Source organism: Pygoscelis adeliae, unplaced genomic scaffold, assembly GCF_000699105.1.
Source record: "Pygoscelis adeliae isolate BGI_AS28 unplaced genomic scaffold, ASM69910v1 Scaffold155, whole genome shotgun sequence".
Classification (NCBI taxonomy): Eukaryota; Metazoa; Chordata; class Aves; order Sphenisciformes; family Spheniscidae; genus Pygoscelis; species Pygoscelis adeliae.
This window is the reverse complement of record NW_008824932.1, coordinates 6,184,197-6,201,849: the sequence shown is the minus strand read 5'-3', so window position 1 is coordinate 6,201,849 and position 17,653 is coordinate 6,184,197. Positions and strand designations below refer to the sequence as shown.

Below are 17,653 nucleotides of genomic sequence, written 5' to 3'. Positions count from 1 at the left end.
AGCAGGAACATCTCTAAAAGGTGAAAAAAAGAGACGGGTAGTCAATATTTAAGTCATTCTTGAAAGCAAGTAAAAAATGATTCTGTTTCAATATACTTAGCCTTTTAATATGTCTACCACTCACAGACAGCTTCACAATTGCAACACAAAACTTAGCATTTGTTGCAAGTGTTCTATAGAAACAGGCATATACAGTTTTACACTAAAAATCGCTTTTTCCAATAGAATTTATTATTCAGTATGTCAAGAGAAAAGTATTTCAAAAACATCAAAGTAAGGTTAATTGTTATTAAATGACAATTAAACACTTCTTTTAAAATCCACTATATTTGAAAGGTAACCAGAACAGAAGGACAAGATACATTCCTAAACCAGAACAGTTAAAAAAACAGATAAAACCAACCAAAAAAGTTATTTAGTAACGGGAATCTTTTGAACTCTTGAGAAACCTAATATAGGAATGAACTGAGTAACATGGAAAAAGTATTATATATTTTCAGAAAGTTATCTTATAGGACTTATACTGAATTTTAGAAGACTGACTGAGACCTTTAGCCTGTAACTTATGCAACCTATCCAGCTAAGGATAAATTTATTTTTTAAAAAGATCAGAGCACTTGTTTGTTGTCAGAAATCAGCAGCTTAAAGAAAGGCATTAATGCATTATAAGATGTCATTCATTTTCCTGACATACCTACAAACCCAAATGATTTGTAAGAATCTACATCCAAGATTATTCAGCTGATTTTCTTAGTACACTGTGTTTTAAAATATATGAGGTTAAAGTAAAAAAGTGACTGTAAAAAACAAGACAATGTCTTTTTTTTTAGATAGACTTCCAGGCTGAGCCCTCTGCAGCAAGGTATTTCAATTATTTCATATAGATGACCTAGGCATGTCATATTTCTGCATTCACCTTAGCATCTGAATAAACTTGGGCTATTAAATTTCTTATTCTGCACAGAAAGAAATCAACCATTCAATATTTCTGATTTACATGTTTAGTTGGTTACCTTAATTTCATATGGTGGCTGATGAAGTAATAGACTTGGTAAAATCCAGTACCTCGGGCCTTATCTAGCAAGGCATGTTTTTAGTAGCGTAACTTGCTAAAGTAGACAGGGAAAGCCTTGCCTTTCACATTTTCAAGTTGTACAGCGAATCATACATTATTTATCCTACAAAACATATGTATTTTCATTTGAGAAGGAACTTACGCAGTGCAACGAGCACAGCCCACTGTGTTCTCTATTGTAGCCTTGCAGCAAAGCCAATTCCCATTCAGAAAAGCAGAAGGATGATAAAAACTAAGCCTCTTCTGGTTGCATCTCGTTACCCGGCAAAGAGCTTCTATCCACTCGCTAGCTTCTACACAGTTATTTGCTTGGATATAGAGTGGCTTTTCTCCATGTAGTACTTGAAACATCTGTAGAAGGAATGCAACATTATTCTGCTCAGTAAAAAATACTCAGTTATTGAGCAACTTTGAATATGTCAAAATAGATTTCAAAGCTCAAGCAATTCAACAAAGCCAAATTAAGACAGAAAGTGAGACAAGGGAGAAAAGACGACTTTTCACCACTTTCGTTTTACTACACAGCCCTATTTAGGAGAAAAAAAAACCCCAAACCAGCTCCCTGTGTTGCACCTACACCATTTCCTCATCCAAAAAAGAATCCTTAAAGAATTAGAACATGATGCATTTTCTGTCCTCTTCATTCACATCTTTAAATGTGACCTCAGACTTCATGCTTCATATCCTGAGAGTAACAGCAGATTCCCAGAAGTCTCTCCTTTACCCATCCTCAGCCTAAGTAACAGCTGTACTTTTATCACTGCCTCAGAATTTTTGATTGAAATAACAACAGAAATACTGATGTGTTACAGGTCCAGAACGAGGCTGTGAGCAGAGACAACCGTCTCAGCTGATGAAGGTATTGTAGGAAGTTCTCATCAAAAGGAATAAATACGAGTTTGGTAATATTACATTTCTAGTAGAACATAATATAATTCACACTACTCATACCTTACATAAAAGTGCTTTGTAATAAGGTCACAGGAGTTTTACCCTTCATTCCAGGAATTTGGAAAGGGTGGCAGAAGTCATAAAATCAGTGAGAGAAGTTGGTGCAGAGATCCAAATCTCCAGGTTAAGTTCCATGTTCAGAGTACTTGGAAACACTACATACAGCTTGTTATTCCCAATCCAAAAAAGATTTTTTGCTGAAGTGTTTAGTAATAGGGTTTCAGTAACTCTATAAGCTAATTGTGATCTTTTATTTAAAGAACACATCAAGAATTACATATGAACTATCTTTTGACTCACATTTTTCTTGTTGAAGGAGCTCTCATCGAGTTTTTCCACTGCAAGAATGTTTTTGATTGGAATAGTGAAAATTGGTTCTTTATCTGTAAAAAAAATCATAAATAGATGAGTGAAGCGATTTTTAAAAAACTGTTTTATAACCTCAGTGCACTGATACTGCGGGTTAAGTTCTCAAAATGTGCATTTTTATTATTGAGAAAATGTACATGAATCATAGACAGAAGCATTTGGTGATCAGGGCAAAGGTAACTAAAACATACCATATGTACTTTAGGAAAAGAAAAAAATTATGCATTTTTAAAAAGCACAAATCAGATGCAAACACTTAGAAAATATTGAGAAAATAAAAATAATTGTAAAATAAACATAAGTTACCTTGCTGTTTGTGGTAGGTGAATTCTCTACTTGTTAGACAGAACCACCGCTTCTTGAAATTCTTTTTACCAATCCGAGTCCTTCCCTGAGCTCTTTTGTACATTTCTCTGTAAAGACAGAATCAAATGAAATGCAACCACTAGTCTTCTGAAGACCTTTCAGAACCATTTATTGAGATAACACATTATTGTTCATCATGCAGCAACATAAAAATCTACTTCACTGTAGATTAAAAAAAAAAAAATCTACTAGTTGTTCAAAATAGATCCTTGAGATTACCTCCCAATATGGTGATCACGTACAGGGTTCCAGTAACAGGAAAGGAGTTTGAAAAATATGCAATCCAGACTCTTGTTCGTAGCAGTTAATTTGGAGTGGGTACTTACTTACTCCGATCCAGACTCCAAATTTTCCCAAAAGGGAGTATGGTGTATCCCAACCACAAGATTCTTTCTTTCCTGACACTTTCTACATGTGAACGTACTTGGCCTTATCTGGATCAGAAACTGAGTATCAGTGAGATGATGCTGAACACAGCTCAATAGCAAGGGTAGACACAAACTGTATTCAGTACACTTTAAGTGTACTCACTGGCAACTATTTTTTTTTGAGCAACAGCCATCAATTTATAATACAGATTAGCTTCCAAACTGCTATAACTAAGTGTTGATCCACTACAATTGTCTCCTTCATTTCTATTTAGTTTTTTAATAAGAGGTACATTTCTTCCTTGTTTGCAATTTGGATGCTTGTTTCACAGAAGAATCTTTACTTGCTATGAATCTGCTTCTCAGGTAAATACAAATGTTTTTTCCCCATAAATGTTGTTTGAATTAATTCATCAGCTATTCTTCATCAACATTAAAAAAAAAAACCTTCATTTCTTAGAAAGAGTGATTTTCACCTCAATTTTTATAAAAGCATTCTATAATTTACTGTTAAGTATTCCAATTACAGGGTAATTTTTCCCCTACTTTAAAGGCAGAACGTTTAGCTGGCTGGGCTTAAGCAGCATGCAAAGTCATTCTAAATTAAATTAATACCATCTTTTAAAATACACTTTCACAATCCTGAATAAACCATCACAGTGCACACACTGAATTGTAACAGAAATGCAGAGAGGCTTTAATAGGTTTTAGGCTGCTTTTGATTATTTTTTCCAAAGTATTTAGAAGATGAGTTATGAAAGTTTACAGCTGTTGGTTTAAACTAATTCTGCAAACTAACAAAGAATTATCACAAGTTACAAATATCACAATTTCTACAGTTTATCAAATATTTTAATAAGCATTAATCTGACGTTGGCATTAATGAAAAAAACAGTAAAGTCAATTCTGTTTTGCATGATATAGATTCAAGATGTACTTACCCTTCTTTTAGATGTACTGGCTCACTCAGACCACTGGGCTCTTTACTTTCAGTAGAGGAAACATCATCTAGGAACTTAAGGAAAAAATATACAGAGAATATATACTATTCAGAAACACAGAACAACCAAAAGCCACTTTGTAAATATACATGTACAGTTTCTCCCAGAACAGAACAATTACTTTATGCAACAGATGAAATGAAAATATATTGCAGGAACTTGAAACAATGTAACAAGGGATGCCCATAAGCCACACAAGATTTCTTTATTTAGTTCCTAAAGAGTAGACCTAATAAAGTCTGTTTCAAAAAGTTTATACTACTTTTAAAAAAAAAAACCACTAAAATTAGCTTAGTCTACTATGTATAACTCTTGTGTATTCGATTGTGTGGGGTTTTTTAATTAAAAAAAAAAAATCTGAAGTGGACCACAATTTTTCTTTTTCTCTCTAGTAGAAAACTGAACAATAACACAACCTTCTAATAACTAAGACTGATCGGATACATCAACCATAAAAAAAAAAAATCTATTTGAAAGGTACCTTTTTAACAGATTCAGTAAATTTTTCTTCTTGAAATGTTTTGAAAAACTCACACATAAACGTCTCCTTGAAACTTGACTGGAAGAAAAGGTAAATTGACATAAATAAACTTTCTTTGAAAGTTGCCTATGAAATAAGAAAGAATTTTAGTAGCCTTACGAGTTTGCTTTTGGTCAAACTTCCCCAACTCCCCAAAGTCTGGATGGCTTTTGATATAAGAGTTAATGTTCTAGAAGTCTGTGCATCCTAAAATAAAGAAACAAAATTCAGAAGTCACTTCCCCCCACAATTTCAGGTAAAGCTTTGATTTAAAAATGAAAACGTCACCAAAAAATATTATATTACACAATGTAGTAAATCTGATGCATCTTAATTCCTTTTCTTCTTCACCCAAAGAGAAGAAATGCGTATGCAGTATTGTCCTCTATTAGCACTTGCACTTTGTGAAGATACGTATATTTTATAAGCTACTGTACGGTGTTTAATATTTTACTCACTACCCCTAGAATTTAGTATTAGTCCTTGGAAAAATATTTTACCTATAAAACATCTCAAACCCCCTCAAATCCTGTCATTGTTACTACACATCTAATGCTTCTGAACTATTCAAAACTTAACACTAAACAATGAACTATTGCTGGACAAATGGTAGAAATTCTCATAATACAAAGTGAACTTAAAACTTTGTCTTTAAGGCTTTTGTCTAATTTGTTTGCTACCTCACTGCTTGCACTTTAGTACAGGATTATAAACACAGCCACAGAAAGGGGCCTTGCTGTTCCCTTTAAAATGTTTAACCCTCAAGTGATAAAACCCTGCAATCTTTTTACTCAGCGAACTGGATAATGTCAAAGGTATGAATTTGAGTAAGTAGATTTTTTTCTTTTGAAAGCACAACACACTGAAGTAGGTAAAATAAGCTAATAAAGATAACCTCTGGAGCAGAAGATTTCATACGTCTTCTGTATTTTATGTGAAAATAATACAGTTTTTTTTCCTTATCTCCATATTCCTGTCTTTGAAGATTATTTTTTTTATGCATATCTATTTGACAATTTGAAAACTGAAAATGGAAGATTTGGCAACCCACTGCAACTAGTGGAGTCCAGAATAAATATGCAGACCAATTATTGGCTAACTTTACAACCTCTGTTTGAGACAAATGAAAATATTTTTTTAAAAGTAAAAGTGACATCTGGATATTTAACTTCCATGGTGGAAGGAACCAATGCAGTTTAGGCATACACCTTAAAGAACCCTCAGTCACGTTGCTATTCTAACAAAGCAGCACATTCCCAAAAAAGGCATAGCACCTTTAGTATCAATGGCTCCTCTACATCATTTGAGAACACCTCATAAAGACTGAGAAATTTGATGCTTAAAGAACTGCAAGTGTCTTCGTTCCTTTGGTGAGGTATAAAATTGCAAACTCAACCTGGAGACATTTAGTAATCTTATTTCCCAGTTACCCGCTGAAAGTAACTTATGCCTTCCCAGATAAACAGATCTGACAGTTATGAATAAAACAGAACAAAGCTTCACGAAACTTACTGGATGGTGAGGTCGTAAATGAAAAGTATGAGGTGAGACTACGGCTACAGCAAAGAAACGAAGAAACACAAAGCTGCTCACTGCAGAATACTGTACATGAGGATCATCTGCAGAGAAAAACCATGAAATGTAACATGCACTAAACTTAGTAGGAAATAATGAAGACAGTCAACATAAAAATCCTTAAGAAGATAACATCAGACGAGACATTTTAAAACAGAACAGAAAAATCAATGAAGTGCATGAAATGAGATAGGTGATCATGGTAAGAAGTGTTCTACTTATAATGGAGGGTTTCTTTCTCTGAAAAGAAGTTCTGTTCTCATAAAACTGGCTCATCAGCTCCACTACTAGGAACGACGAGGTCATTGCAAGCATTTACATACAGTGTTGATTAGGTACGGCTGTATACACGTTGAACCAAAACAGAAAATATTATAGCAGCTGCCTTGAAACTCTAGGGCTATAGGGTTTATTCACCCGTAAAGTTAATCACTGATCAAGTCAAATACATTAATGCTGCACAGCAAATGCAGTCAACACATACGAACAACTTCAACTCCAATTCTGAGTTGCATCATAAAACCATGGTGTTATATCATTTCGATGCTGTAAATGAGGATTTTCTCATTTAATATTTTGGGTATATTTACACCTTTATACTGGGAAATACAGTGGGTCACATTCTTACTCTAATGACCACTTCAATCTGATCTGTCCGGGAAGTTAGCTATTCTGAAAGGACTGTCTTAACTAGAGGAATTTATGGCACCAGTTCCAGTGACAAACATGAATCAAAGAAAGGCTCCAGATTATGAGAAGTATATTCTTCCTTTGTAGCTTATAATATGACACTTCAGATTTTAATTGACTGAAGTATGAGAGTATTTCAGACCCACCACATTATTCCTGTATTAAAACCATTCTGAAAGAATAAAGCTGTTCTAATACTGGTCACATTACAAACGCATTAAATATTTTACATTATCCACCCTCCCTAAAACTACCCATAAGTAGTAAAGCTGGACACAAGTTATGAATGTCCTAGTCATAGTTAACATAACTGCAGTTCATGTAGTTAAGATGTAAACACCAAATTTATTTTCAAGTTTACAATCTTGCTTCTTTAGAAGCAATAAACAGATCAGCTCTTCCAAATTTTCTGTATCTTTCAACTAAATCACCTCCTGTATTACTTGTGCTTTTCTTCTAGTATCTCATACTTTTGTTGGCGACTTCTTATTTGCTGCTGCCTTGCAGCGTTTCTGACCTGCTACATTTTTGTATCAGAAAATACAAAATTCTTGCTGATTGACCACAAGGCTTTACTATAACTTACAGACTGACAGAAAAACAAATGCCTGATTGTCAAGGTAAGAAGTTCAGGGCACAGCTTTGCAGAAGGCAAGAATTTTAACAGTCCCCATAAGGTAACTGCAGAAGTTAAGTATTTCACTCTGAACACCATTTTCAAAAGTTTTTAGAGAACACTTACTTGGAAATCTTTTGGCAGCCAGATGCCTCAAAGAATAAAAAACATCACACATTAGGGTAGGACAACTTATACTTGACCGCACAATTTCACGGAATACTTTGTCTACATAATAGCGTAGATTTTCCTGCAATTATGAAAAAAGGTATTTTTTCAGACCATTAACATTTGCATTTCTATGTTTTTTTCCTGAACACAAACATAATGCTACAATTCCTTTTTTCAAAACACTGCCTGACTATTCAATTATGTATTTTAGTACAGTGCATATTCATTACTAATTTACTTTTACTAAAAAGATAGTTTAATGATATTCACTTACATTAAAGTATATAAGCAGTGTCTGGCAATACACAGCTTTCTATCAAAACCCATTTTTGTAGTTTGACGACAACGTGTTACAAGGAAGGAGCACTTCCCATGCATACCTAGTGAATGTGAATTTAGTTTGTTGCAGCTACTATTGCCTTAAATGTCATCCTCTGGTAACATGCAAGCGGCAAGCAAAACTTCAGGGAAAAGTGTTAAAGCAGTCCTAATTAGCTACTTCATCATCTAGATGCTGAGTACAGAACATCAGGAATCACAACACCCAAGAAATTAGTAAGGAAGACTGTAATCCTCTGTGTAGTTTCTCCTCCCCGTCCCATTTTCCATTGGACTTTTGCTTTGCTGTTTTCATAAACAGGGATAAGAAAATACAATTTTTCCTTTGTTTACTCTGGAATCAGAGAATTATACTGCTACCCTAAGTTACTCATTTTCCATTACACAGAGCTGCTTTACAAAATGTTTTTCTATCAGATTTTGAGAAAGTTTAAATTAGGTAAAACAGATTAGGAAACTCACCATATTAATTTCTACATTATCCCCTTCTCTTAATTTGATGGGATCTATTTCACAGGGTTTAGGAGACTCACATATCTGAAACAAACAAACAAAACTATACGAGTTCAATTTTTCAGACAGAAAGCATGGAAATGTACCTATTTAAAACCAGATTCTGCCCTAGATTTAGGGGTAAAGCTCTAAATAGGTTCTACAGATCCGTAACAGCATGCAATAGTCATCCTCACTTTTGTGTGTGCCTTTTTACATGGATCAATTACATGAAGCATCATGTGGGTAAATTCTGCAATGTGTTAGAGGCTGGAGGAACTGTCATTGACTGTTTATTTTCAAGCATCTGGAACATAAATAACAAAAAGCAGCTCCTCCCACTAAACTTAACAATTCTTGCTCATTTTAACTTTCCTCTAGAATTCCCCCAACTGAGTGATTACTAACAACGGGAGCTGTAAGAAGAACGCCTATCAAAGAGACAGGATACCCCAGGGGGCTAAGTGTCCTGAAAACAGTTTCAGTAGGATAACCTACCTCATCAATAACAGGTTTCAAAGTAACCTTTAGGTAGTGCTTCCCCACTATTTTCATCATTTCATCTACACACCGAGTTGCTAACGAGTTGCCTCTGAAGACTGTGTTTGCTTCTCTGTAAGGAAAGAATTTTTTATTTGAACAGGAAAAAACAAGAAGCTCAGTTACAAATTCCGATTAATACTTTATCTTGCTATTAAATAATTATTTTTTTAAAAACATTTTTTCATATGTTTCAGTCAGGAATTCCAGAACCTAGATACCCAGCTTGCAGTGGCACTCAGGAACAGAAAGAGAATAAACAAGAATATTATTACAGCTTTTACCAAAACTAGGAACATAAATAAAACCATAAGAAAAAGCCTAAGAAATTTTAGACAAAGGAAGTTACAATCCGGTGCTGAATGTGAGAAAGAACAATTGGAGAAAATTCCAAAATAATGACAACTTGTACCTCACCAATAAACAATTCTTCCTCCAGTAGTCCTGGTGAAAAAAAATCTTAGAGCTACAATGAATAGCATACTGCTACACTACACTGATAAACTCAGACACTTTAACCAAAACATATTTAATCTAGGGTTATGCTTTTTATTCATTATAGCTGTTGAAGAAAACTGAGAGCCAGCTGTGCAAAGTAAATCTTTCCAATCTGAGATTTAATCTTTCTTTGTTACAGTTCAATTATAACTGAAAGGAATGCGTGTACTAAAATGCAGTTCAGAAAAGTTATTTTCCACGAGCCACCTCTTTCTACACAGTTAAATTGTCTCACCTTACTTAAATCTGGAATAAGTCAGCTTTGCAATGAACCATCCTGTGGTGACAAAACCCCTTCCACATCTCCACAGGACATGACTTGGCACCTCAGTGGCCACTACTCAGGTCTACTTCATTTCTCTCCTAACCACAGAGCTGCAAATTCACAGGCCGTACACTGCTACTTGGAAAAACTCCTGTGCTTGCTACTTTCAAGGCATGCAGGAGGACACGTACATACTTACAAGGCACCTCTGCAGAAAAAGAGTACCCCTCACTTAAGTCACATACTAAAGGAAACAGGATAAGTTTCTCAGCAATTTTAAAAATGTTAAGTACCAATCTAATGACCAGTAAAATTTGAAGAGTGGCCAAGTTATGACATTTTAAAATAAAAACTACGTGCTCTTAGACACAACTCTGGACTGCTAGCTTGCTATGTTTAGCCGTATACTAGGTCCAAGAAAATTTTACAAAATTTTATCAAATAACACACAATCATTAACTCTGACTCCCAGCTTCAATGGGATTTTAATGAATGTTTTTATAAACTAGCATTAAAAGATGAATGTATTTAGTCAGTTTTACATAATGAGAGAAAGAAATTCGACATGCTTACTTATCAATGTTGTATCATGAAGCCCTTTGAAACTCTTAATAATAATTTAAAAAGGCATGACATCACTAAACATGAAATACATACTGGGTGTCCTTCAGATCTAGTTCTGCCACTGCAGCAACAAATGGAACTAGCTTATGGTGGTGTAGCAATAATCGTACAAGAGGCAGAACAGCATCATACTTGTCTCGACAAACTTCACTCAGTATGTAGGCAGCAGATGCAGAAATCGGCTGTGAGAAAGCAGAATATGAAATCACGAGTGAGGTAGTTAAGTGTTCTTCATATATTTGGCAAAGTACAGATCAAATCTAACAAGACTATAGACATAGCTTCTTAAAAAAAATTTCAACATCTGCTGTATAACATGGCAATTAAAAGTTTTCATTCTACAGAAATACTTAACTGAAAATTGCTATTATCTACTCTATACTTGACATTTAAGAATGAAATTCAGCACCTACTCACCCTTCTCATCCTCCCTAAAGGGTTAGAGTATGGCTTTGTCACAAATCCAAGTAAGAGGCAGTAAGCAATTGCTTCACTATAATGTCATATATCTTTATAGGACTTTTTAAACTATAATCAGAGCACATTAAAATACAGTTCTCACTTCTAAAGTGTTTGTCGCCATTCTGCAGTTGGGAATTCCAATTAAAAAACTGATCAAGTGATTTCATTTAAGTAAAAAAGACAGCTTTGACTGCTGCTAGCTACATACTCAGCTCTTCCTGAATTCCAGTGAAGTAGTATTTGAATATGGGCTAGCAAAAATTTTAGTCACGATCTGCTTCCTCTTTACCTTTCTTCTCCTCTGCCAGTACTTCACCAGCACTGAAGTGAAGGAAGGCTATAAAAGACCTAGAAATATAAAGCCTGGTTATTATAATTTGATTCCTATCTCAATGCTATGCTAACCATCTACCACACTTCACTCTTTGTCACCATGTCCACGTGAGAAATCCAGTCATGCTGATTAACGTACTGGGGAAGACAGAAGCAATTCAGAAGAAGTGGAATTAGAAATTAATTCTGAAGCAGACTATTTTTGGTAAAGGTGATTATCTGCCCCTTCAGCGCCAATAACGCCCCAGAAAACCGCTAAATCCAGGGAGCCAATAGCAGCCAGTGGGAAAAGACAATGTTGCAAAAAGCAACCAACAAGAAGAAAGTATTTTATCTCTTCCAGTCACACAGCACAGGTTATTTCACAGTCTCTGCTGGTTCTTCTAAAATAAGAAGAATATCTCGGTAGTTTGGAGCAGAAGTAAATGATCTACAAGCTGCTCATCTGGTTGTGACAGAAGTAATTCATGCAAAGGAACAAAATTTCTCTAGATATGCATAATTCACATTGTCTCATACAGGACTGCATAATTCATTTTAAGTTTTCATTTAAAAAAAAATTTTTCAACAGAAGTACCTGAACATCTGATGATTTTAGCAGCAAGTTTCTTAGAGAAGCGTAGTATTCAGATGGAAGTACAGAGTCTTCAGTATAACAGATATTTAATCTAAGTGATCCCAAATCATCAGTTTTAGAAGACTTGTTTCCATTTTCTCTTGGTTGAAGTAAGTACCTGAAAGCAACAGGGCAATTCTAAAATATTAGATTCACGTTTCATTAATTTCACTAATTCTACAATAAAGCAAAATATCACATTTAATTATTTCAGTATACATAAACTGAGTCTGAAAACTGGCAATAAAATTCACATAAAAAAGCTTGAGACACAAAAGAAAAAAAAAGGAGCAGCATTTGATGCACCTTTAGCACATAATGAAACGTATATTTATTTTCTCATATCTTTCTGAGCAGTGGAATAGGATATACTTCTTGTAGCTCATCTGGGATAGCAGGAATAGTTAGAAATTATGTTGGACCTTCTCACTTTACATCTAAGTTATATTTAGGGTATTGGTCGTTGCAGATGGAAAGGCTAGTGTCAAGAATTTAAACAGCCTAGTCTGAAACCAGTAAAAATACATAATATTAACAGGCTGCATTCCTGAGAAACAAGTAAGATTAAAAGAAACAAAATTGTGCTTTTTTTCCTACTCTCAATACAAAATATATTAAACAATTCTTCATTGGCTTTTGCTGTAGTTCAACTGTATTCCAACAGGAGGTGCAGCTCTACAAAAATTTTAACAGTTTTTAAGTAGTGTCACAGTATAGTTTCAACATGCAGCCTGACAAACTGAAATCATATCTTCAAATGTTCTTTTACAATCATTTGTATTTGTACTTCTACAATCAGGAGATCAGACTTCTTTTAATAATCAGATGCATTGCCCATGAAGGCATGCTAAAATAAAGTAAAACTGATTTACAAGAACCTCTACTTGACAGCATGACTCTTAGGCTTACTTTTCCAATATTTAGTACTAGTGATACTGTTTTATCTGCTGTACATCAGCTGTATTCAAAAACACTTTATGTAAATTAGTAATAGTATAAAAAAAGTTCTTTTTAATCACAGAACTGCTTTTGATAAGCAGATGATAATTGGGTATGAGGATGTTCAATAGAAAGTACGCCTACAAAGTATATTAGCAGACACAAACCTCTATCGATGCTTCGAGTGAACTGGACATGAGTCAGGTTAATTCAAAAAGCTATGTGAACACAATATCCTGGTAATGAGTCCATGCTAATATAACCTTTCTCTTAGCAGGCTGTTAACGGAGGCATATCATACAGCCTTTGATCAGTTCAGAGCACTGGCAGAACAAGCCTGCGTCTGCAATACACTGTGTAAAAAATTGAAAATTCTGACACAAACATTTTTTATGTTTAGGATCACGTTCAAACACTAAGACTAAGAATCACAGTTCAACTTTGACACATCCAAGACACTTGGAGCCTGAGGTGGGTACATGGAGCAGAGCCATAATGGTTCCTGGCCAAGACCTGTGCTCCATTTAGTTCCTATTCACCCACTTCCTTCCTATGTGTTTTTTACGTGGATATGGAAGGGCTTCCTCCGCTCTTTTCTCTGTACTTAAAGGTGCACTAAAAGCAGAATATTCTACACACTTTGAGGCATTTGAATCTGTTGCACTCATCACTTCCTGCCGCTAAGCATTTGGGACAGTAAAGGGGCTAGAGATCGGCTCCTGCTTGCAAGAACTTCAGAAGGGAGGTTGCTGCTGTTATAAGCAGAGGTCTGTCTTTCCTGAATTCCCTTCATACCTTACACTTCCAGCTTTTAAACTTCTGTGCCTGCTCCCCTGAAATGACATTGGGTTGGTTCCAGAAGATACTTTTTGAACCTCCCCAAGGGGAAAGAAAAAAAAAAGGGGGAAAAAAAAGAAGCCATATTTAATGATTATTTTTAAATAAACACTTCATCAGTCATTTTGGAAGTCTGAGTTAGAAATTTAACTGCAAGTGATGCAATTCGGAGAAGTTCCAGGTTTGCTGGTTAGGCTGAAAAGCATACACAGATCACTAAAATCCAGCAAGGTGACTGAGAGATAGTTGCGCTCAGTCTTCCCTTTCTTCTCTCTCCACACTGTCCCCTCAAACGCATGAACTATTCTGTGGGAGTGGGCAGACTGGGAGCAGAGAAGAGCTAAATGTACCCTCTGGCAAGGTTAATTTATTGAGCAAGAAAATTCTCTAGAAAGACGTTTTACCTAGACTAAAACAGGAAGACATATTTTAATGGATAGTTAGAATAAAACATATCCTTTGCAAGGGAAGATCTGCAAGATAGAAGCAAATTCACTTCTGAGCCACCATTTCTCACCATGCTTGAAAAGAATCATTTCTTAACACCTTCACAGGAACTTTAATTTCTCCTAGAAAGACGTCTTGTACCAAATTTCCATTATTCCATAGGTCAACCCTGAAAATAAGAACATTGCTTAATTTTTTTTTCCCCTGGAGAGAAATAAAAATCTTCACGTTAACAGTAACTGCCTTACAGCACTAATCCACATGCATGCAGGCAGGAAATGTTAGAAATCTCACTCCATTCTAATTAAATCAAGAAGGATCAAACGAGTGGCTTTATTAACCCATAAAGAACAGATAAAGAAACAAACAGTGAGAGTTAGACTCGCAGACCTTGCATCAGTAAATAAAAGTGATATTGGCAACATACATGTATTCTGAGCGGTCTCCACCCCCAAAACTGTGCACATTTCTTCCCAGGTAATTCAAGTGAACTTTTTAACTGATATAGTTACATATCCCTATCTAATTGCTAAAATTTGGCATACTGCAATGCCACACCAACACATGCGCTTGTTTTCCAAACAGCAGCTCGTATGCTTACAACCTCAAAAGGAACCACAGACTCCAGACATGCACCTTGGGTTTTTTCTATTACTTCTTACCTCTCTGACATTTCTGACAGACAGCAGTTGTTAAGAAGAACAAAAAAAATTAATACTAGATTTGTTGGGGCATGACTATTTTTCTAAATGTATTTGCATCTATAATGAAATATACAATTCTAATTAAGATATTCATGAAGCTAATAGTTAAAAATGCACATACCAAGTTAGTTCTATAACGGCTATTAAAACTAACCACCAAATTCTTCTTCCGATGCCTGTTAGGAAACATATGCTAGCCTTGAAGACTTTTTGTCATTCAGCAGATTTGGTGCATGTATGTGCAAGACCACAATAAAGAAAAGAAACTGAGTACAGGGGCTCTCAACTGTTCTAACTACATAGCACAAACACAGACATACCTGCTCTAAGGGTAAAGGAGCAGAAAAGGGGAATATACTTTGAAGTAGTCTTTGCATTTGCAAGGAAAAGATGCAACACAAATGTTCCTCTAAGAAGCCATACGAAACCATAAGGATCTCATAAAAGAGGCTTTTCCCTCTGTTTTTATTAAAACAGCCAACTACATTTGAAACCATAGACTAGCATCAGGTATGCTGCTATCCTTCAGTACAAGTGCTATTACCAATATTCTGCCCAGACCAATATATATTGATAGGAGGTCCTCACGCCTCTTTACTCACAGGCACAGGAAACAAGTTTTAGGCTGCTAAATACACTCTACCGCTATTTACTTAAAAATAAAAAACCTCATCTTCAGTAAGAAACACACTAAAAAATTTGAGTAATTTTACAAGTTAGAAGGTTCTTTCCTACAAGTCTGATCAGTAATTCTCCGGAGTTACACTAAAATAAAACCTTTATTGTCTTGATGATAAAAATATTATGATTAATGAGAAAATAAATCACTTTCTAATCTACATAACTTACCTGACTTCTAGTTTCTCAATATCTTCTTCTTCCACCTGAAACTGGGACTTTTTGGTGTAACTGCTAGACCTGGTTACCTGCAAGTAAATTGTTCCTATTAACACACTTTTTACTGTTGTATTATAGATGTCAAAACCCAAAGAAAACCCTGCCTCTTTAACACTGGTGAATAGTTACTGTTCCTTTTAAAAAGGAAAAAGTTCAGTTCACCAAACAAACTGCCTTTTGACAGAAAGCAGGTGAAAAATGGGTCAAGAAGGGTTCATGGTGGAGCCTGATGAGGGCTAGCAGATATCTAAGGGAATTATAGTATAGATCAATTAGAAAAAACAAGAAGGAAGCATGACATGAAACTGGCAAGAATTTCCTTGATTTCAGCATGAGCCCCAAGAAAACACTGAAGTTAGTTCTGAGATGTTTAAGGAAACAACAAATAAGAAGCCCACTTTTCTTGCCCGAGTTATACCACAATTGTAACCTCTTGTTTTATTTTTCCTCATTTCTTGACTGATTGCATTCTCAGTTTAAACTCCAATAAATCATAAGTCATAAAGTTATCAGAGTGGTTTGGATCACATTTGTATCCTAATATCTTAATTCCTAAGAAATTATACTCAGTATCTTGACCAGGTCAACTGAAACACATGCCATATATCGATAGTCTATACGTAAGTATGGAACAATTTCTCACTGAAGTCCCACAGCAGGACCAGGATCTATATAAACACAGTAAATTATAATACATGTGAGGCACATGTAATAGTTGTACTACTTCCAACTCTCAGCCGAACAGTATAGTATGCTTACACGCAAATGTAGTTTTTATTACAGAGCCAAATCAGATAAAAATTCAAACTCATAATTTGGTTACTGTAGGGTAACTCATGTAGAATTGAAACAAATCCTAAATAACAAAAAAGTTAACATTTTTAAAAATAAAATAATAAAATTAGCCTTTACTGGGTATAATTGCTACATTGTTTTATTAAAGAAATAATTGGGGGGGGGGGGGAAGCTTTAGCTCAATGTCCTTGAAAATATTTAAATCGAATTCCACAGGAGAGGTTAAAGTTCTCTCAGAACTCCTGATGGCAACAGATGCTGTATAAAGTGATCCAAGATGACGAATTACCTTCACATATGTGCTTGTGAGGAAGTCGTTTTTCACATAGCAATTGAAGGGGAATGCTATTGTCTGGCAGCCCCCAGAAATTTAAGCATATCATTGACTTACATTTGAGAGGCTAGTAAAAGCTCTTCAATTTGCTTGAAGAGAGCTTTCTGCGTTAGGTACTGCTATACAGCTTGCTTAAAAATATTTGAAGGGTTGCATAAAATAGATAAACAGGCAGAATACCACACAAAAAGTTACCTCAAAATAAAATGTTTCGTTAAACTGCGGATTGCTTGTTTTCTTCTTTACTTTGGTCTTCTTTTGGTCATTCCTGTTCCAATGTGGTAAAATTTTTACCATAGACAACTTAAACAGACAATTTTAAAGACATTCTATTGTCAAGAAGGACCCATACATTTAAGTTAAAACATTTTTTGTCATTTTAGACATCACTGATCAACGAAGAAAATCTTAAAATGAGTTCATCTTCACAATATAGTTTGAAAAGTTGAAATTTCAAGTGCTGTATCTAGTTAATCGTGCATCTGTCCAGCCCAAAGTTTCTATTTCATTTCACAAATGAGTATAACTTACACATATCAAGTAAAATATATCAACAATTTCTAAATCGTTTCAAACTTAAGTCCGCAGACAATTTCTTTACCACTGCTTGCAGGTTACAAGCACAGTTTTCCTCGCCTTGTTCAACTGCCAATTTCTGTTTTTCCCACCATCTTTTGTTGGGGAAATGTCTACTACTTCTTTACAGACAGAGGCTTACACCAAGCCACTGAATGTTTCCTTTGGAAGGAATCGCTGCTAATGCTAGATGCTAAATAGCATAGGGTCAAACAAAACAATTGCTCCCCACTCCCTTGGGTTTTGTATAGAT

The 17,653-nt window shown here is 35.1% G+C and overlaps 1 protein-coding gene across 1 annotated transcript in view; it reads right to left on the bottom strand.

Moving 5' to 3' along the window:
- RASA2 (RAS p21 protein activator 2) overlaps positions 1–17,653 on the bottom strand; it is a 50,423-nt gene that overhangs the window by 3,133 nt on the left and 29,637 nt on the right. The window contains exons 7-22 of the mRNA XM_009325123.1: positions 17,020–17,092; positions 15,648–15,724; positions 14,165–14,263; positions 11,833–11,989; positions 10,494–10,642; positions 9,032–9,146; positions 8,504–8,578; positions 7,658–7,781; positions 6,163–6,269; positions 4,771–4,857; positions 4,612–4,689; positions 4,071–4,144; positions 2,702–2,808; positions 2,327–2,409; positions 1,218–1,426; positions 1–13 (exon numbers count right to left, since the gene is read on the bottom strand). The exon at positions 1–13 is cut by the window's left edge and continues 88 nt beyond it. Coding sequence (XP_009323398.1) covers positions 1–13; positions 1,218–1,426; positions 2,327–2,409; positions 2,702–2,808; positions 4,071–4,144; positions 4,612–4,689; positions 4,771–4,857; positions 6,163–6,269; positions 7,658–7,781; positions 8,504–8,578; positions 9,032–9,146; positions 10,494–10,642; positions 11,833–11,989; positions 14,165–14,263; positions 15,648–15,724; positions 17,020–17,092 — 1,627 coding nt within the window. The remainder of the gene's footprint in view (positions 14–1,217; positions 1,427–2,326; positions 2,410–2,701; positions 2,809–4,070; positions 4,145–4,611; positions 4,690–4,770; positions 4,858–6,162; positions 6,270–7,657; positions 7,782–8,503; positions 8,579–9,031; positions 9,147–10,493; positions 10,643–11,832; positions 11,990–14,164; positions 14,264–15,647; positions 15,725–17,019; positions 17,093–17,653) is intronic.